Source organism: Lacerta agilis, chromosome 10, assembly GCF_009819535.1.
Source record: "Lacerta agilis isolate rLacAgi1 chromosome 10, rLacAgi1.pri, whole genome shotgun sequence".
Lineage (NCBI taxonomy): Eukaryota > Metazoa > Chordata > Lepidosauria > Squamata > Lacertidae > Lacerta > Lacerta agilis.
The window spans coordinates 34,113,075-34,128,525 of record NC_046321.1 but is presented as its reverse complement, the minus strand read 5'-3'; the positions used below and the strand labels follow the sequence as shown (position 1 = coordinate 34,128,525).

At 39.7% G+C, this 15,451-nt stretch overlaps 1 protein-coding gene across 1 annotated transcript in view; it reads right to left on the bottom strand.

Annotated features, from left to right (window-relative positions):
• LOC117054446 overlaps nt 1-14,816 on the bottom strand; it is a 30,497-nt gene extending 15,681 nt beyond the window's left edge. The window contains exons 1-10 of the mRNA XM_033163293.1: nt 14,681-14,816; nt 14,495-14,595; nt 13,436-14,001; nt 12,015-12,095; nt 11,249-11,348; nt 6,534-6,764; nt 4,859-5,008; nt 3,475-3,595; nt 2,045-2,176; nt 300-401 (exon numbers count right to left, since the gene is read on the bottom strand). Coding sequence (XP_033019184.1) covers nt 300-401; nt 2,045-2,176; nt 3,475-3,595; nt 4,859-5,008; nt 6,534-6,764; nt 11,249-11,348; nt 12,015-12,095; nt 13,436-14,001; nt 14,495-14,595; nt 14,681-14,809 — 1,713 coding nt within the window. The 5' untranslated portion in view covers nt 14,810-14,816. The remainder of the gene's footprint in view (nt 1-299; nt 402-2,044; nt 2,177-3,474; nt 3,596-4,858; nt 5,009-6,533; nt 6,765-11,248; nt 11,349-12,014; nt 12,096-13,435; nt 14,002-14,494; nt 14,596-14,680) is intronic.
• Nucleotides 14,817-15,451: the final 635 nt, after the last annotated feature.

Here is a 15,451-nt window from a genome sequence, read left to right as displayed (position 1 = left end):
GTAAACAGCTGCAAATATTGTACATCTGCCTTTCATTTCTATTGGGTTTGTCAAGACATGTTCCTACGTTATTGTGAAATAAGGAATCAAAGTTGCATTACCTGAAGGGGCATTTTGCATACAAGTTTTATGGTGTTAAGTCAGCATAACAAAATAAATTGTAGCAAAATATGCTGCTGTTACAGTATCCTAGTGGATGGGCAAAGGCAGAGGAAATGTTAGAAAAAAGTAAGCTGTAGCAGTGTGAAAATAAAACTACATTTACTTATTTTATTTTTGAGTTTCTGACAGCTGCTTACTTCTTTTTTAATAGATTTTTTTGTCTCTTCTGTTTTGCCATGTGTTTTAGAAAATCCTTTTACTGATGTAGATGATAGATTAACTTCTGTGAATATCTTGCTCTAGAAAACCAAGAGAAAACAAACAACAGAACATACTTTAATCATGTGCAATCCATTGTGTTTCTACCCATTTTTCTTGCAGGAGTCCTATAATTTCCCATAGCTACATGACAAGTAACGAAACAGGCGAACAGTTTGTTGGCAACTGCATCTGCTGTTGAATTGCTACCAGCCATGAAGCACATAACCCCATCAGAAAATAGCGGAAGCTAAATTCTGTGTGATTGACATGAGATTACCTGTAACCAAACAGCAATATATTTCAGTTTGGCTCCTGCCTGTGATGCAGTAGCTGCTTAAAATACTGCTATGTGCACCTCAATCTCCGAGCAGTGAGAGATTTCGGGGGTGCTGTCAGCACATAAGTCAGGGTTAGTTTCCTTAAACTGTAGGTCACTGTAGGGGCATAGGAAGGGGGCAGGGGGTGTCTGCCCCAGTGCCGTCATGGAGGGGGGTGACAAATTATCAAGGAACCATTACTGCCCTACTAGGACATTTTTGAAAATGCCTGCTCCAAAGGTCTTATCTTACTACACTAGGGATTATATGATATGCATGTAATGAATGAAATTACATGCATATGAAATTACATATGAAATTACATGCATATCAGTTAATATCTTGACCCTCCTCCATGAAAATAGCTGTTTATTTGGCCATTTTCCTATGTCGTGAAGGCTGAAATTTGAACAAAGCGCGTGCCTTTGCTAGACATTTTTCGGGCACCTGCTAAAGGCATTCTTCTTTAGGCAAGCATACCTAGATGCTTAGGAAGTTGAAGTAATTTTAATCTTAATAATTTAGCTTTTGTATGTTTTAAAGTAGGATTGTTAATTTTTCTTGATTTTACTGCTGTTTTTTTGTTTTTTGTTTTGGTAAAACACTTTGCAGGTTTTTAAAAATAAAATCTATTAAATAAATAAACAATAATATAAATAAAATAACACAAGCCAAAACACAATTCATCCTGTAGATGTAAGTATCTGTCCATAGTCACCTACTTGTTATCAGAGGCTCAGAATCCACATTCCTTTGTAAGAAAATATGAAATAATGTAAAACCATTTTTGCAGGCAAAAAATAAAAATAAAAATCAATGTGGGGGCAGTAACAAGATTTTTTTTTGCACCAGGTACCACCTGGCCTTCCTACACCTCTGGGTCACTGGAGACTATGGTGTCTTTGTTATATTATGGGATGGTGGGAATTGGAAGTCCCTATCCCTGATGTAGGAGAAAATAATGTAGTGTCTTCTCTATATTCATTTGTCTCACCATTGCACTTGCCTGGATACACGCAATCCACTATGACTATAGCATTTCTGTAGGGCTTCCAATGGTATTCCCATGAAATTAAATATCAAGCTGATCCTGATTTTGAACTGAATGGAGAAGTCCATCTGCACGGAAACAGTATGTATGTGCCAGAGATGGAAACGGCCCTCTTCTATCTGTTACTCCTTTTGAAACTACTGTGCAACAAATATTTTACTTCTTGCAAATCCTCTCGCAACCAAAATCTCCCGCAACTAACCATGGAGGGCTATTATCTCCCTGCAACCTCCCTACAGGCTCTAGCCTGACTGGCATGTTGTGTGGGTTGTTGTTGTTGTTGTTCTTTGTATCATAAGCTATTGCACCATACCAGGTTTTCTAACTGTGGACCAGCCACACCTCGTACCGGTGACAAAGACAAACGCACGCTTTCATGTCGCCACTTGTAAAGCAATCCAACAGCAAAGCGTCCTGCAACCTTCACAGTGATGCACCTGTTAACCTAGAGTAAGACATAAGAGATGTGTCCTTCACAGTATTGTTCAGCTAGGAAATTTGCCAAAATGAAGATAGGAAGCCACAAGGGAAATCTGTCACTAACCAGAGAGCTCTTGTTTATGCTGTTCCAGTGTGCTGTGCACCTCTGCAGGATACTCCATCCCACCTCCCTTCCCACCTAATATTCAATTCCTCCCCCAAAGCAGTTTAGCTCAGAATTGTCTGTTCTGCTTTGACTGCCTTTGGGGTTTCAGACAGGAGAATTCCCCAGGCATACTTGAAGATGCCAGGGATTGAACCTAGGGCCTTCTGCATGCAAAGCAGGTGTGCTGCAAATGAGCCATGGTACTTTCCCAGAAATACTGTTGTGGGAATACGGGAATCTGTCAACTACTGCATCATCAAAACCATTGGTCCATCTGCTTCATTACTGTCAACACTGATTGGCAATGGCTATCTAGGATTTCAGACAGGGTTCTCACCCAGGTCTACTTGGGACCTTTCGCATGCAGAGCATGTTCTCTACCACACCCCTTAAAAAAAACAACCAGTGTTTGCAAGATATAATTGGGCACATATAATTGCAAGGTATAATTAGGCTTCTGTACTTCTTGCCAGATGTAGGTTGCTGGGGTAGTTGTAGCAAGTACAGAGCATAACTAGTTGCCAGGATTTGATAGGGTTGGGTTGCCAGATAAAGGGGTGAAATTTAATCTCTACTTCAAATTTTACATCATAGCAAGGAAAGGTCAAGTGCAAACATGACTTTCCTACTCTTTACAGTTTAAGAAGTGCTAGGTTAAGCATGTTGCCTTAGGGGGGAAGGAAGGGACAGGAGCAAAGCAGTTCAGTTTTAAAGTAATGCAGTTTCCCACTTAGTAATGCAGCTTATTTATTATTGTTATAGTTATTAGGCTTCTTAAGTCACTTGTTACACATATGTCTCCAGGCAACTTACAACTCACTTAAAAACATAAATATATCATAATAACTCATTCATACAAAAGCACATGTAATTTATAAAAATATGGATTTGATATATGAATATGATCCTGTTTTGTACCATGATGGCTGAATCTCCATCATAGTGTTTGTGCTGCTTCATCTTGGGAAGAAGAAAATTAATTCAAAGTATCATTTTCTTCATTAAACTTCATTCCTCATTAATTTTACTGTGAGCTAGCTTAGGTAGTTAGCTACTTCTGTTAGTTGAAGAATTTACAACACTGTAAATAACAGAACCCCCCAGAAGGAAAGCAGTATTAGAAAAAAAGATTTAAATAAAAAAAGAATAAATGTTACCTGCATAATAACTGGATCATCAAGCTTCCCTTCTCCAGGCCATTTCCACCGGCGTAGTATTTCTCCATCTTCATTAGTCACCATGCCTCCTTCCTGATTAAATATCATTGCTATGCTGGTGCTGCAGAAACCAAAAGCCAGTTTTTCACGGAGCCATTTAGTAAAACATAATGAGTAACTCAAGCTGTCTACTTTGATCTTGGTGCTTTTAATTAACATAGTAATTTGCATATTTATCGCTTCATCTATATTTTCACATAGCATTCAACACAGGTGTGCACAGTGGCTGTGAATGAATAATCCAGCCTTAAGAGAGTCACAAAATTATTTCGTAACGTAGCCATTATTTTTTAATTGCAAAACATGAAGGCACCTGGATAACCCCAAGTTAACACTGGTTCTTATTCTAGGCATACTTTACAGGAATCAATGACATATCATATACCATTGTGGTTTTATCCAAGGCAAAAACCCCACAAATCAGCAGAGGTAAGTTGCACAGTCTAGGCCACGGGTAGGCAACCTAAGGCCCATGGGCCGGATGCGGCCCAATCGCCTTCTAAATCTGGCCCGTGGACGGTTCAGGAATCACTGTGTTTTTACATGAGTAGAATGTGTCCTTTTATTTAAAATGCATCTCTGGGTTATTTGTGGGGCCTGCCTGGTGTTTTTACATGATTAGAATATGTGCTTTTATTTAAAATGCGTCTCTGGGTTATTTTTTGGGCATAGGACTTCGTTCATTTCCTCCCCCCCCAAAAAAAAAATATAATCCGGCCCACCACATGGTCTGAGAGACGGTGGACCTGCTCATAGTGTTTAACTAGGTGTGAAAGTCTTTGCTCTCCCTTCCCATTCTATCCGATATAAAAAACCCTGTGTGTACGGAATGCTTGTAACTCACCACAAGTTGAGAGAACGATACCTGAACTCTACAAGGCTCTGATTCCACACAGCAAGTTGGTACACGGCCTACCTTGAGCTCTAAACTACCATGTAAATTAAACAAGATTCTTAAGAAAGGGTATAAGAAGTGCTGCACCAGCACAGCACCTTCACCTGCTGTGTCAAGTGTTTTGAGCTAACCAATGCAGGTCATCAGGCCCAACTTGATGGATCAGTGTCTGTCCCTGCACCATATACGATACAGCAGCGCTGACTGCTACCTTAAGATGTCTGTGCTGGGTGGGGTGAATGGAAGCTTTTGAAGCACACTCTTAGTTTGTGAGGGAGTGAGTCATGCTTGAAACAATGTGGGAGCCTTTTACCGGTAATTATGTCCTACATTCAGTATAGCAGGTACTGCCAAAGGACTGTCTCACAGTGCTTGCTGCGGTTAACATTTGATGTTAGTTAGGAAGCCCTCTGGAACATCTCTTCTTACCTGTTAGAGAGGCAAACGCTGCCATGTCCAGAAGGAGTAAAAGTTCCAACTAACGCATGATCGGGACAGTCGTTAAATATATTGGTGTACAAGCCACCACAAGGAAGATCAGAGTAACTCTGACAGACTGCAACATGTCCAGAGGGGTAGGTAAATAAAGAGTCAAGGAGTTTGAGATGGATATGGCATTTCCAGATGTCTAATTATAATGTATTATTATTATTATTATTATTATTATTATTATTATTATTACCACCCCATTCATCTGGCTGGCTTCCAATATATATAAAAACATAACAAAACACTGCACATTAAAAAGCTTCCCTATACAGGCTGCTTTCAGATGTCTTCTAAAAGTTGTAGAGTTATTTATCTCCTTGACATCTGATGGGAGGGCGTTCCACAGGGAGGGTGCCACTGCCAAGAAGGCCCTCTACCGGGTTCCCTGTAGCTTCACTTCTCGCATGGAAGTGGAATACAGGCATACTTCCCCCACGCTGTGCCAAGGCTATGGATCTGATCTTTTAGGGAAGTCCAACCACAGTCAGAACAGGACATCTTTCTATTTCCCAGATCTGGAAGCTACCAAACCACAAGCACCTCTCCCTTGACAGGACTCAGTTCAGTTTATTGTCCTCATTCAAGCCATTACTATTTATGATATAATGAAGAACCTTTAAAATGCTATAAAAATAATTTTAAAATAAAGCTTGCCAAACAGCTATGGGGAGATGGGTATGTATGACGGATAGCACCAGATACACCCAGTGAACTACTAAAAAAGGTGCCTGCAACAACGACATGCAGCCATGGCTGAAACAACTCTAATATTAGTGCCTGCTTTCTCTCACTCATAATAAACGTAGAACTGAACTAAAAATTGCACCGAAGAGTCAGTATTGGGATGTAGAAGCATGAATGGCTTGTGTGATGCAACTTTAAATTACTCATTCTATTTCTTGTCTACTGTACATTTGACTGCAGCTCAAACTTGCTCAGTGCTTATTCAGAGGATTTACCAAGTATCCATCTAAAAACTTTGAAATTATAAGCAGCCACTGTGGTATGCAGCAGTAACCTATCTGTGCTAAAGTGGATGCTATCATGAATGACTTTCCACATCACCACTGTTGGCAGGTGTTTGTCTGCTCAGATAGATGGATGGATAGATAGATAGATAGATAGATAGATAGATAGATAGATAGATATAGACATGCAAACACCTATAGGTTTAGTAAGTTCAAGTGATAGGGGGTCCTCAGTTTTCTCAAATCAGCAGCAGGTAATAATCTAAAAAACTGACATTCAAGTGTGTAGGAACGAAGATGCTTGGGTCATGACTCACGACTTTCCTTCTTTTCAGTTTGGATAAAAGGTTCTAAAGCAAGTCCACATACACTCAAAAATCACGTACACTCAAAAATGACCTGCATAAAATTGCACACCATTATTTGGAAACAATTTTTTCCCAACGTCTTGCTCCTGTAAAGTGATCTAGAACCTTTTACAGTTCAATCCTTAAAAGACGTTTACTCAGAAATCCTAAAGAAATTTGCTTCCTGCCTGCCAAGTGAATTAAGTAATTTTAAATCCATGCTTTTTCTTTGTTGTAGAAATGTTTCCTCCCATTCCTGCTAGATGGAATTCTCTTTTATGCTACACTTTCAAAGGATATTAAATGAAGGATGATCCATCAACCAATCCATAGTGCAGTTTTTTTAGGGCTGGTTCAGCTTGTTTGATCACTGGCAACTGTGGTTTTTCATACAGGCTCTCAGAAGAGACTTTCTTACTGGGCTGCCCTTTGATGTTTTGGGGAAAGGTTTCCTTCTTGATATCACCATAATGACGAAGAATAATAGGCTTGTCAAATCCTGATTCTTTCAGCTTAGACTGCTGCTCAGTTCTGTTTGGAAGATTTTTTTTAATCAATTATTTACTAAGAAATTATCTTAAATAAGGTCTTCAACATAGCTAGCATTTAGGCTGGAAAAGTTCAGCTTTCTATATGATCTCAATAAGCAATATAGTACAGCATATTCCAGGCACCAGTCTTCCATTCATCCGAGTAAAAAGCAGTTTAATTCAATCCAAACCCTGTAAGAGCTTTGAAAATACATTTTATATTTAGAAAGAAAAACAGTTTAGAATGTAAGTTGCAAATCTAAGCTCCCTTGCCTTCTGCTCAGGCAACTTTGGTAGAGTCCTAATACAGATTCCGAACACAGACATCCTAATCTAGACTACGTTTCATCCCCATTTTACGTTTTTGGTTTTATTTTCAAAAGAACTTCACCAATTATTTGCCTGTTATTCTGAATAATCACATTAATAAAGGAACACCAACCAGTGCCAAGGCTCAACCCTAGTCCAGACTTAGTGGTAAGTACTTCTAAGTCAATAGTTGTCCCATGTCCCTTTTACACAGAAACTTGCACATCACCTGCAGCTCTTAAGTATCCTAGCAGATACTGAGCTACAGTACTAGTAAAACAGAGAAAATGCAACAGAGCAGCTAGCTTTCTTCACTGTAGGTGCTGAAGGAGAGTGAGTGTTATATTGTTTTGGCTTGCACTTGCATAAGCTACTATGTGTACAGTGGTACCTCTGGATGTGAATGGGATCCGTTCCAGAGCCCCGTTTGCATAATGAGCAGTCCGCAACTTGAAGCGCCGCATCTGCGCATGTGCACGGCGCAAATTGGCGCTTCTGCGCATGACGTCATTTGCTGCGTCTGCGCATGCGCAAACCGCCGAACCCGGAAGTAACCCGTTCCGGTACTTCCGGGTTCGGCGTGTTCATATCGTGTGACAAACGCAACACGCAGCATTTGCAACATGAGGTACGACTTTGTACTTCGTTCAAAGAAGAGCTACTGGACTGGACTGTCCTTTCCATTGGCAGGCAACATATTTACGAGTCTTCAAGCAGCTTTATTTCAATGTCATTATGACTTCCGGCGGCGACGCCATCGCCGGGTGGTCGAAGGCTGCTTCGGGTCTGAAGCGCCTTGTCCATCCCGGGGGTTAGGAGCCGCGCTACCGCAGCGCGCGGCTCCGGTTGGGGTGCGGGAAGAGCGTCCCGCACCCTGGGCTCCCCGGCTGCGCCCGCGGAGGCTCCGAACCCTTCCCCTGCCCCCCTGTAAAGGGGGAGTGGGGGTGAAGGGACAACGGAGCCGGGCTTACGGGGATATGCCCCAACCGGGATGCAAATGCGGCGGCAAAGCCCGCGGTGAGCGTCTAAGTTCTACCTGTGAAGAATGGAGCTAAAGGAACCCGGTGGTCGTGAGTAAATAATCTTGGCAGAAATCGTGTTTTTGGAACGATCCGGGGGGAAGGAGAAAGGCAGCCTGCCTCCCTCCCTTCGAGCCTAAGAATTTAACCAATTTGAGGGATTGCTGCCACAGAACTGGTTATAAAGTATCTAAAAACGATACATGAGACTGGCAAACTTTTTTCTTGGGAAGCTAACTAGCGGAAAATATCTCTATTTAAAGTTGCGGTGTTTGCGCTCCAGCTTAGGAAAATGGCGACGAACAAAGAGACAGGGGAAGAAATATGATACCCACTTCCTCCTCCTCTGCCAGTATGCTGGGTTTCGTCCTTGAACTGGTATTGAACTCTGGACTAACAGATGAACAAAGGCTCACTGCCTTGAAGGTGGAACTACTTTACAGAAAAGTTAAAGTCTTGTGTGGGGGTCTGAAATGGAACCAACTGCCCACAGAGGAGGCTAACAAAACTTTTGACACTTTGGAAGAAAATCTTGTCAAAGAGCTGAGAGGATGGATGGAAAGATGGGAAGAAATGAATGAGCTACTTCGGAGAAGAAATTCGCTTGTTGGGGGTGGCAGCCCCAAGGCGATGTCAAGATTTGCTATATCCAGTCCCCGAGGTGTGAGCTCGGGGGCCAGGGACAGAGAATTAAGGTATATACAAGAAGAAAAGGAATGCTACAAAGAACCGGAGAAGCTGAGAGAGGGAGAGTTGGATACCTCGGAGCTCGTGGCAAGGAGAGCTTTGGACTGTGCCTGGATCTGTGGACGTTGGGAGAGGGAAGTTGCATGGAAGTTCAGTGCTGATGCCATCAGGAGAAGAAGAATGGACAGAGGGGGTGTGGGGTGAAGTATTAAGTAAAATCTAAAGCAATCTGTTATGGTATTTTGAAATCGGAGGGTGAACACTGTCAACAATAGTTTGTTTTATTATTTGTTTGAACATGAAAAGAGATATTTCAAGTTTCTATGTTATTAGCAGCAGTTCAAAGGATAGAAGAGATAGATTTGCTGAGGACGATTTGTGAGGATTTATGAGGATGTAGTATAAATAAAGTCAATTTAAGTGGTTTAAGTTTATAGATTAAGACGATTAAGATTAAGATGAAGATTAAGATGAATGTTTTATTTTATATATATAATTAAGTTTAATTTTTTAAATGAAGAGGTTAAAAAGTAGATTATGGATATAAACTCGAAGGTGAAAAGGCAGGGGAAGTCAACTGTCAAGATTGGAAAAAGAAATTTTTTTTTGAGATGTCTAATTAAGAAGAAAAATCATGGCAATTTTTGTATTAGATGTGTAATTGTATTTGTTTTGTATGTGTATAAATGTAGGTGTGGTTAAGGTTGTATGTTGTTATAAGTAAAAATGTCAATAAATTCTTTTATTTCAATGTCATTATGAATTTTCTGTCTATATATTACACATTGCTGACTTTGAAAGAGTCAGATATCCAAACCTTTAACTAAAGGCGGGAATTAAGCAGGAAAGCATTCCAGAAGCTTGTAATTCTAAATATTAATTAGAGGAAATCTAAGGAGAATCCTTGACTGGAAGCCAACATTCCTTACATCTTAAACGCTGCAACAAGATAGCACTCAGGACACCTTTTTGCTGACCAGGCTAGGAATAAGCATTCAATAACACTAAGTCAAGTGCAATAGCATTGGCACAGAAACCTGGCAGCAGTCAGTGCTGAACTTTCCAAAATGAGGATCAGGATTTCAGCGCCAGGTCTATGTGCCAATAGGGGTGATAAACACTGAAAAAGAAAACATACTCTCCTCCTCTGGGATGGATTGGTTTGCAGAGATTTTGTCTATATAATTATATCTCAGATGAAAATAAATCTTCCAGTAATAATATAAAACATACAAGTGTAAAAACAGTTATAGCTAACAGAAGATAGTCATTTGATCTCAGTTCATCAAGATTAATCGAGTTACAGGTGGGTAGCCGTGTTGGTCTGCCATAGTCGAAACAAAATAGGAAATTCTTTCCAGTAGCACCTTAGAGACCAACTGAGTTTGTTCTTGGTATGAGCTTTCGTGTGCATGCACACTTCTTCAGATTGGTATCTGAAGAAGTGTGCATGCACACGAAAGCTCATACCAAGAACAAACTCAGTTGGTCTCTAAGGTGCTACTGGAAAGAATTTCCAAGATTAATCGAGTTATTGACTTAGAACTGTATAGGGAAACACAGGGCACAAGAAAGTAAAAGACTTTTGAAAATGATATACAGTAGTTAATGTTTTTCAAAAATACTTGCTAGGATTAATTCAATCCTCACTACATTGGGGACGTTTTTAAAAATTACCAGACATTATGATTCTGAGGTTGTTGTCCCTAAGAAAAAAGTATATTCATTTCCCACTCCTGTCAAATACCAAATATTCAATGTTCAATTATTTATTTCCCCCCCCCCAGAGGAAATGAGTTTCTGTAATGTGGTTTTGCAACATGCTTTTATGTTCCACATCAAGGCTAGCCCAAGACATTTTACTTTCTTAGGGAAAAGACCAGAGGACACTGCCCCCCTATTCCACATCCAAAACCTGCCTGGACTGGCAGTAGATTCTTATGTCAAAACTGTGCTGCACCTGAGGGAAGCAGGAAACCACTTGGTGCACAAATTCCCAACACCTCCTGCCTGAGGCAAAAGCCCTACTCTGCCTAATGGTATGGCCAGCCCTGCTCCACATGGTCATACAGGATTGCTCTTGGGCCCAACATGAGGGCACCAAATGCATGAAGCAACACTTTCACATGAGGACTTTTCACACCGTGTGATTTGTGCAGTCACAGTGGCTAAAAAAGAAGACACTTTGATTATGAAAAACTGCAACAGCTGTCATATATGGGTCCCAATTGGAAGCACCAATTCAGGCCATTGGTTCATACAGCCAGTGCCTCCATGCTACCCCTTTCTAGTTAGAAAACACCAGAGGCCCTGCATACTCTCTCATGGGCCTCTCTGAGCATCTGTGTTAGCAATTTAACACATCTTAAAACTATCTCTGGTTATTTTAGCCTGTAATAAAATAGAAAATTTTCAGTTTAACAAGAATATATTTTAAAAGCCATAACAGAATATCTCATTTTAATATTACATTTCGATCTTTGCCATTCGTAATCTTTCCACTGCCCAGACATACGGTGCTTTCCATTCTAGGTCTTTAGAGTCACAGTCAGAATGTTGAAAAACCCAACCTTTATGAAGAAATGAAAAAACTCATAATTAGTTAACTGAAATCCTGCAAATAAATAAATACAATTTAAGAGCCTGTCGAATTCCAAGACATCAGTACATTTTTTGATTAATCAAAAAAATACATTTAAAAGTTAAGAAAGCTGGTTTGTTAACACAAACACAAATATTAGTTATTGTTAGAAGTAAAGGCCATCTTTAATATTTTCTTTTTCATTCCCTATTACAGTCATCCGCCAGAACCAATTAACCTAAAAATAATAATAATAAAAGTTTCCTCAAGTATCATCTCTTGGTAGTCCTGCTAGAAGAAAGGGGAATGGCAGCCTAGGAAAGGGTGAGGGCATCTAGCATAATCTTTGTCGTACGCTAAAGATGGACCTCTTTACCCTGCCCTTTGACAGTTAATATATTTTGTGTTGTGAGACCCACCTCTTTCGTTTAATCTGTATTGTTTTCTCTCTTTTTAAAGCTGTTTTACTTGAGTCATCCCCATCCCACCCTCATAACTGTATCATTAAAATGTTGTAACCCACCCTGGGACTGTATGGTGAAGGGAAGGGGAATATATCTTATACAGTAAATGAATAAGCTAGCTCCCCTCCAACTGTAGTTCATTAATCTAAACATTAACCTGAATGAAGAAAGAGAGAGTACACACATAATACCTCTTTCCTTGCATAGTTTTGATGACAGTGAGAAACTGATTGCAAAAGGTGAATCACTGCTATATTGCTGTGGGACTGCAGCTAAACAGGAGAGGAAAGAAACATATTGGTCATGAGTCCTCAGCAGCATAAACACACATAATCACATATATTAAGAACTGTTTGCTGTTTTATAATTACAAACTTGCAAAGAGCTAGGTAATGGCCAGAGTAAGTGCTTATGTGCTGTTAACTTTTTTCATTATTGAATGAAGTGCTCTGGCTACAGATTGCCTATCCTGGCTGAATACTGTGATTACTTTTTCACTCCCCTTGAAATGGGAAAGAGAAGCTTCTGTAATAAATGGTTTGAAAAATTGCCTAGTTTATTTTCAGTTCCACAAACCCAAGTGCTTGTACCTCTCTAACTTCAGCTGCAAGGCCATTTTCTAGTATTCTTCAGCAACTTTCCTCAATTAATCACAAGATATCTCTTACTTCCACTTGTGATTGTGGTCTGGGACGAAGATAGCAAATTTTAGAGCTGGCATTTTCTCTCTAGCCTAGATGTATCAGGAATAAAATTCATTCTAAACGAGTGATAGATAACTGGTTTTTTGTGTGGTCATACTCACTGGTATAGAGTACCATTCTTTTTGCTGCCCATAGCAGCCAGTGTGCACTGGCACTCACAATACTTTTATTTATGTGCACCGGCACCTGATTTTTAACCCCACAAAAAGCACTGTATAGAAACATGTATTAAGAGAAACTATATCTTGGAATTTAATATTCTCCATGTTGCCTATTCATGCTATTAGGTTAGAGACTTGCAGCCTGAAGGTTTACTTTGAAATTAGTCCCACTGAGAGCTACAGTGGTGCCTCGCAAGATGAAATTAATTTGTTCTGCGAGTGCTGTCGTATAGCGAAAATTTCATCTTGCGCAGCACCAACGGGGGAAGAGCAGTTTGACGGGGGGGGGGGAATCGGAATTTTTTTCATCTTGCGAGGCAAGCCCATTCAAAAATTCATCTTGCGAGACAGCCTTCCGCTAGTGAATGCCTTTCGTCTAGCGAGTTTTTCGTCTAGCGGGGCACCACTGTACTCCTGTTTATGCTTATCAGACCTTTATCTACTGGGAGCTAAATGTATAGTAAAGTAGTCAAAGTAAACCCTGAGTTTTGGTATTAGCATAAAAACCAATCAGTTTGCTTCTATTCTTATATGTGAAAGTTGCCCCAGGCCATCCCACATGTTGGTGGAGTGCATGTAAGCCCTCCCTGCCTCCTTCCAGGGCAGAAAACGCATGTCGGTAGTTGCGCACCAAACAAACACTTGCAATATTGTCGCCACCTGTAGTATATTGGCCAAGCCGAACCGCCCTCTGCTATATGATACTGGAATATTAAGTATTAAGAGAAAACCAGTAAAATTCCTTACTTTTGCTTCCATTGAGTCTGTTTGACAGAGTTCCAGGATTATCCATTCCTTTTGTTGCACCCGTGGGAAAATCAACGCTTGTCCTGCTTTTCCTTTTTACATTTTTAGCCATCTCACGATCAGTATATTCAAATGTAGGTGGCAATCTGTTGGACTCCTCTGATGCTTGTCTTCTCCTTGATTTAAAGTTTTTGTATGCTAATTCCTGCAAATATTTTTTATTTTGCCAGACACCTTCAATGAGATCTTTCCAACTGGAGCTCAATATATTTAAAACCCCTTGTGGTAAAATAAACTTAAACTTGGTAAAATGCTTCAACATTTCTTCCAGCTCACATAATATGGTAGCAGCCATGCATTTATGTTCTTTCAGTGAAGTTGACCGCAGGTCTTCTTCTGTAGGTGGAAATGAAGGTATTTGGGAGAGGCGAGCCAGAGGATTCTCACAAATGTTTATGGGTATAGAAGGACCATCTGTTCTAGTAGAAACTGGTTCTTTCTTTCCTATACTGTCTTTCACAAAAGCATAATTTCTTTCCCTGTGTTCATCCATGCATCCAGAGTTCCTGCATGTGGACAGTAAAGGTATATTATACCTTTAATTCCAGAATACAGACTTTTCATACCAAGCGGGCCTAAAAAATGTAGGTCTGCCACTGGGCTGGGGGAGGGGTGTCAAATGTTGCATGTTGGACTACCCTGATATAGACCAAATACTATAGGTGTGAGGACATTACTATGTACAGAAATCTTCAGACACACCTATATATATATTCAGGCTTAAATTCTTATGAAAACAGCAGGACTCAGGTAAGTAGGAAGTACAGAAGACATACTTGCTTCCTGCTGGAACAGTGCCCTTTTACATCCCATTCATCCTTTTAAAAAAATAAAATCAGAACAATTTTCAAGTTGCAATATCCCTTAACAGTTTTCCCATTTGAACTTTCCAACCAACAAAAAGGGAAAAATAATACTACATTTTAATATATAGTTAATATAGCAATTCATTAATGTGCTCAATCAATTATTGCAATTTAAGTACGTCATCACTATTACCTGTGAATTTCATGAGGATCTGGATCTGTGCTGATTAAATTTATATCAACAAAGTGTTCTCCTGGTTCTATTTTCATATTCCGCTTTTGTTTGGTTTTGATCTAAAATAAAATATAGGATTTTATTAAACCCTTAATAGATTTGGAGAGAGCAATAACAACGAATCAAATATGAGATGGGAAGTACCTGGTCAAAGAAATATATGGGTTCTTGTTCCAGGGTTTCAGCCATTTCTCTCAGCAGGATTTTGTGACTACAGAGATAAAATATGAATATACCAAGAAAAATGGGACACAAGAATACAAATGGTTGCATTTTTAATGAACTATAACCAACACAAATTAAAATATTGTCCAGTAGCAGCTTAGAGATCAACTAAGTTTGTTCTGGGTATAAGCACACAAAAGCTTTTTAATTTATTTTGACTGCATCAGACCAACACGGCTACCTACCTGAATCTATAACTAAGACAGATTTGCTGTTCCTAAAGTAGTATCTAACAGAAATTGAAAATGCAGCAGGCCTTCTCAAGTGTACAACTGTGCACATAGAGTTCTCATGGGAGAAGTATTTTGCATTCTGCATTCATAACAGTGGAGTGAGACTTATAGCTAATGAATGCCACCTGTAGCTATTGAATTGGTTTAATGTGGTATAGTGTGTTTGTGTGTGTACACACACACACAAAAAAAAAACACAAACACACATATACAGACAGAGAGAGAGTTTGGAAATAGTTTGACTTCTTTGCAATGGGGTATTAATTTTATGCAACTCCTTGCAGAAGTGAGATCTAAAATATATTTGAACCAGGTGAAGAAAGGAACAGTTGTGGTAGAACAACTACGGTAGCTTTCAAATATGGACATTAAGAAAAAACTAATATTGCAAATCTTTTGCTTCAAATGAAATACAAACTGATCCGAGGATACAATGACACAATTGCCATTTCTAGTG